A 5,887-nucleotide genomic window follows, 5' to 3' on the forward strand; every position below is an offset into this window, starting at 1 on the left:
TCTAAAAAAATGTTTTACATATTCTTAACATATACAGGCATAATAGAATTTTGCTGACACTTTTAAGTAATACACCCAGTAAAATAAGATCAAACAGACATAGAGTCAACAAAAGGAAAATATCAAGCAAAACAAAGATACACAGAAGGTCTGCAAAAGTAGCTAGAATGAGGTTTAAGTGAGAATAAAGCAACTAGATATCAAAGAATAAAGTGATAGGGATATGCAAGGCCGGTGGGAGAAAAACAAAAGGCCAAGCAAAAATACCCATAGTTGCATTACATACGAGAGCTGAGCCTATCGAGGCTAGGAATGAACCAACCATGCATGAACAAGGGAGGGGGAAGGAAACAAATTTTACTTTTTTAAAAAAAAATAAAAAATAAAAATTTAGAGAAAGCTAAGGATGCGCCTTTAATCTTTTCCCCTTGTTGGGAGAGAGATATTCCTGGATGATCCAGCCTTATATTGTTCTAAAGATGTCATGGAGGAAAGAATGGACATTCCTTGTGATCTATGGGGACATTCAGTTGATAGAAAGAAAAAGTAGGGTGTCTTGTTGTATGTACCCTAAAGATCATTCTGTGTGCACTTTGCATGCTTAGGCAGCACTTTATAATATTCACCACCAAAAGAAGTGATTAGGACCTTTCTCCCTCCCACATGGAAAAGTGGGAATCTAATTCCCCATGCAAGAGGTGATAATAATATATAACCCCAGCTGATTCCATCATGTGACCTAAGTGCAACTTGGCTGCTGTTAAAGAAAGACTTGGCAATTTTCACTTTTCTTTCTAGGCAGGCAGGAGAATGTTTGTGCAGTCAAGGACAAGAGCACTCACTCATCCATCCACTAGTAACTACTCCTAGTAGGCATAGACGACATAGCCCACAACCCCAGCCAGCAACATTTCATTCAGGCAACAGGCAGGCAGAGAGCTGAGGTAAAAGTTGCAGGATCCAAAGCTTTGGGGTTTAAGTGGGCCTAAGGACGGCAGCAATGCATATACCTTTGCACACCCCAAGGTGATGGAGTAGGTGCTAACTCAAATCATGCCGCTGCCCAATAATGAGAATCTTTGAGATATATGACATCTTGTACTCATCTATGAGCATGCTCCATGTCTGTTGTCTGAACTGAACTATTTTTTAAGAAATAGGAGTGTAGGATTTGTCTTGATTGGGGTATAATCATATATATAATTAGTCGTCTAACCAGTGGCTCTGACCAAAACAGAAAGTGTCAATCTAACCATGTCCCCTAATCTGCATTTTGTTGATTGCTAGCGCCACTACTTTATGCTACATGCCGTTTTGACCCCTAGCCTTGGGGACTGGAAACTGCAATCCTCCTGCTGTGTGTTGCACATTTCAAGGAGGCACAAGGGGATTTGATTGGTTAGTACTGGTGTGGTCATTGTGTGTTTTTCTTTGAAGGAAGTGGTGTGGTCATTGTGGGGTACCATATTAGGACATGGGAGCATGGTCAACTCTTAGGGCACAATGATACGCTTCTGTGTGATACAGACAAACCCACTATACATGCCCTGCTACAGTTTTATAGCTGACATTATCTGAAGAAACAGTCTGATAGCTGAGACATGCATGCTGCTAACAATATATTGCTGCCTTAAACACCTTTTTCAACTATACTACAGACATCATCTGGGTGCAAGCTGGGACTAATTGTTTGGTGATTGCACTAACATTTGGTAGGGTATGGAGACACAGATATTCCTCAAACTAATTGCTTCATATTCTTCAGACCAACAAAGATTAGTTTATCTTTGTATGAGTGCCAACAAAGATTAGTTTATCTTTGTGTGAGTACGTGTGTCGTTGTTTGTGCTAGTTTGTCATGTTTCCGTCCTGTTAACGTCAGAAGCAATGGAAAGGTATGGGCAATCGTCGGGAGGCACTGCCATATGGTTTTGTGACCCAAACTATTTTTAATAAAAGTATATTGGTGATTTGTGAATGCAACAATCTGCAGGTAATCTTGCATGAATGAAGAATGCCTTTTGGTTTAAACTTAGAAGCATTACTTATTATTTTCCTTTTCTTTTTTTTTGTAAAAGAGCTTTTTTTAATGAACCGTGCTTTAGCATTTTTTTGTGAAAAGGGCTTGATTTTCTATATTACTGTGCAATATTTTGTCTAAACCACTGCAATGCTATTGTATATATAGATTAAAATAAAAAATAATACAATTCACGTAGTCATGGCTTTGTGATGTGGCTCCAACAGTGGTATTGATATTGTCCCTCTATTACGCATGAGAAATAAATACCGAGAGCACAGGGGTTGTGTGAAATACTGAAATGCCGTCATTAACTGAAAGCTTAACTGCATTTTTCCCATTCAGCGAGAGAGAGAGAGAAGAGGGTAAAAACACTACTGTCATTCTATTGGTTCTTGGAGTATACAAATATGGGGAAAAAAAATCGGTGCCTGGTGCTTATCATCTCCCCCCCCCCCCCCCCCCCTCCTCTGACAGGCCACTGAGCCTCCTCCCTCATCCACACCCCCGGCCCTCTGTCTGATCCATCTTCTCTCTGAAGTAAGCTTGAATATCTGACAGTGCAAGCAAAGCAAAGCAAGCACCAAAGGCTAATATTTCTCTTGATATAATTCCTACTAGAAACAGAAGTACAGAACCAACCCTCTTCTTCCATAAGTGCGTCTCCTCCTCTTTCCTGTATCCGGCTCATCGCCCACATGACAGCAGCTGGGCGAGGCGAGGCCGCTAGTCACCTCACTGGCCGGCTGCAATGGTGGTGGAAGCTGCAAAGGCTGAGGGCCTTGCCCCCTCCCTGCTCCTTTGTCCTCTCCATTAGCCCTTGACGCAACAAGGTTGGTTGGCTTTTTGGTCTCTCTCTCTCTCCTCTACTGTTCAGACAGAGACCAGCCTGCTATCTAGAGTGGAAAAAACTTTTGTGGCGTCCAAGACTCATCAGACACAAGCAAAAACATTGCACTAGAGGCTAAACACAAAACATCTGCAGCAGCATGAGAGCTCCTCCTCCTCCTCTTCCATAGCTTCTTCTAGTCTTTGCTGTGCTGTGTCTCGTTCAAGGGGAGGAGAGAGAAGTGGTGTGTTGCTTGTAAGCCTAGGATTTAAGAGAGATAGAGAGAGAGAGAGAGAGAGAGAGAGAGAGAGGTCAAAGCAAGGCTGGTCCATAGCCCATACTCATATACATCTAGTGACCAGTAAGGGTAGAGAAGCAGTATATCAGTAACCAGTAAAATACTTGGAGCCAGTAGTAACCAGGAGATCAAAGTAACCCTGTTGCCTTTTGGTAAGAACAACCTCACTGTTCCTCTTTCCATCCTCCTTCCACTATAGCCACTGAGTGAGTAGCTTCTCCTTCGTTCCTTCCTCTCTTTTGCTTCCATCTTATGTAATGTAAAGTAATGTAATCTTTGTGTGCATTGCATGGGGAAGAGCCCAAGAAAGTAGTAGGAGAAGAAGAAGCTGGCAACATAGATAGATATGTAGCATAGGACATGGCAGCAAGCACAGATAACAATATGCATTATTCTATGGCCTCATAATTTAGCAGCGTGATTATGCTTACCACCTCCATCCTGGGGTTTGCAATTGCAAGTTGTTGTTGTTGTTGTTGTAGTATCTTGTTGATAAGGTCCCAAGATCCCCACCAAGCACCACTCTTTTTGTTCACTCCCTCTCTCTCCTTTAGTGCCTTCTGTCTGTGTTGAGAGTCCCAAGAAGCACTGAGAATTTTGTTGCATCTACTACCCTCCCTTGAGAGTGAGGGGAAGGAGCTCTGGGCGCCATTGGCCTTTTTCTTGCTTGCTCTCTAGCTCATCATGGTTTCCATTGTGCCGCTGCAGAGAAGGCCAGAAGCATCAGCAGCAACAGCAAGAAGCATCTTCTCTCTGGAGCCGCGGAGCCGCCGAGAAGAGGACGACGGATCAGGAGGACCAGGAGGAGGCATGGATCTTTCTGGCACGCAGGGCGAGCTCGCGATCCCAATGCACGCCAACGTCGCGTCGCCCTACGGAGGCGGCGGCGGAGGCGGCCATGTCCTGCAGCAGCTGCACGGCCGTGGTGACCACGGCAGCAACAACAATGGCCAGCAGTCTCCGGTGTCGGCGGCGGCGCTGACGCCGTCCCCGCCTGTTGCCGCGGTGGAGGAGACGGAGAGCTCCGGGAAGAAGCGCGGGCCGGTGGCCGGCGCCAGCTCCGCGGTGAAGTACCGGGAGTGCCTCAAGAACCACGCGGCGGCCATCGGCGGGAACGCCACCGACGGGTGCGGCGAGTTCATGCCCAGCGGCGAGGAGGGCTCGCTGGAGGCGCTCAAGTGCTCCGCCTGCGGCTGCCACCGCAATTTCCACCGCAAGGAGGTGGACGACGACGACGACGACGTGTACGCCGCCGCCGACGGCTTCAGCGGCCTGGGCCTGGGCCACGGGCACCGCGCCGCCCGCCGTCTCCTGGCGCCCGCCATGGCGCACCCGCACCACAAGACCGGCGGCGGCGGCGGGCTCCTGATCTCCGGTGCCGACCCCTACGGCGCCTACGCGGCGTCGCGCGCGCTCCCTCCGGCGCTTCCGCCGCCGCCGGGGCACGGGCACGCCCACCACCACCAGTACGTGATGCCGCTGAACATGATGCACACCTCGGAGTCCGACGAGATGGAGGGCGGCGGAGGCGGCGCGGTCGCAGGCTGCGTCGACGCGGCGCGCGGCGGCGGCAGCGGCGGGTCGTCGTCGTCCAGGAAGCGGTTCCGCACCAAGTTCACCCCGGAGCAGAAGGCGCGCATGCTGGAGTTCGCGGAGCGCGTGGGGTGGCGCCTCCAGCGGCTGGACGACGGCATGGTGCAGGCCTTCTGCCAGGAGATCGGCGTGAAGCGGCGCGTGCTCAAGGTGTGGATGCACAACAACAAGCACAACCTCGCCACCAAGCGCCTGGAGGCCTCGCCGGCGGCCGCGCAGGAGCAGCAGGCGATGGCGCCGGGCATGGCGTCGCCGCCGCCGCCGCCACCACCGCAGCACCACATGCCTCTTCACATGCCCGCTGCAGTCATGCCGCCGCCGCCGCCGCCGCTGCCAACGCAGACCGGGCCGTCCTGCCACCGCGGCGGTCCCGGCTCCCCGCTGCCGCTCAAGCTCGAGTGACCACCGACAACCTGACAAAGAAGAAGAAGAAGAAGAGGGTGGCCACCATTGATCCGTCCTGGTAAGTGGGTAACCTAGCTAGCTAGCAGACCAACCGACCAGCCGACCGCATCGATGGCCATTTCACTGTTCCATTAATCCATTCCGTCCCAAAGATCGTCGTCGAAGCAGGGAGAGAAGTGCGTGGTGATGAACTTTTCTTGATTGAAACAACAAAACGAACAAGTCGAGGTTATTATCGTCATTTTTTTTCCTCTCCTGGTGTTTTTGTTGGTTTGTCACAATGTAGGGGAGCAAGCAAGCAAGCATGCATGATAGTATAGTAGTAGCTGATCGATTTCAACTGGACTGGGCTCCTGGATTTCCTTCCAATTTTTCTTTTTTCTGATCTGATGGTGGCTATTTATGTTACTATTTATTATTCATTTTCATGGCTGCTGCTAGTAGAATCGAGCTCTGACTTTGAATCCTTTTATTTTTTTTTTTTTAAAAAGAAATTGTTTGATGTGAGGAAGAAGAATTGAGGTGTCGTTATGGATAACATCTTTTCGTTGAGTTCTGTGCCGGGGTTTTGGAATGGTGTGCGTGCATGATGGCATGACGGCAGGGCGAGTAGAGCCGGTTGTGATTGAGATGCAGCAGCCAGCAGCCAGGAAGCAGGGGTGCATGTGCTGTGGCTTTCAGGGTCACTGTTTGCTCTTGGCTCTGATCCATGCTGGTCATCACTGCGTCCATATGATCCATG

The 5,887-nt window shown here is 49.2% G+C and overlaps 1 protein-coding gene across 3 annotated transcripts; it reads left to right on the forward strand.

Annotated features, from left to right (window-relative positions):
* LOC8057150 (zinc-finger homeodomain protein 4) lies at nucleotides 2,507-5,611 on the forward strand. Of its 3 annotated transcripts, none has more exons than XM_021461022.1 (2): nucleotides 2,507-2,853; nucleotides 3,856-5,611. In XM_021461022.1, exon 2 carries the CDS (start codon nucleotides 3,958-3,960, stop codon nucleotides 5,140-5,142), a length of 1,185 nt encoding a protein of 394 aa, XP_021316697.1. In that variant the 5' UTR covers nucleotides 2,507-2,853; nucleotides 3,856-3,957; the 3' UTR covers nucleotides 5,143-5,611. The 3 variants fall into 3 exon arrangements, with proteins under 3 accessions (XP_021316697.1, XP_021316696.1, XP_002449277.1); XM_021461021.1 differs by lacking the exon at nucleotides 2,507-2,853 and adding an exon at nucleotides 2,971-3,299; XM_002449232.2 differs by lacking the exon at nucleotides 2,507-2,853 and having other exon boundaries at nucleotides 3,607-5,611.

The sequence above is a fragment of the Sorghum bicolor genome, chromosome 5 (assembly GCF_000003195.3).
Source record: "Sorghum bicolor cultivar BTx623 chromosome 5, Sorghum_bicolor_NCBIv3, whole genome shotgun sequence".
Taxonomy (NCBI): domain Eukaryota; kingdom Viridiplantae; phylum Streptophyta; class Magnoliopsida; order Poales; family Poaceae; genus Sorghum; species Sorghum bicolor.

Bases quoted from the DNA above. Each gene is read 5' to 3' on its own strand.
- LOC8057150 (XM_002449232.2), top strand. From the start codon at position 3,832: ATGGTTTCCATTGTGCCGCTGCAGAGAAGGCCAGAAGCATCAGCAGCA.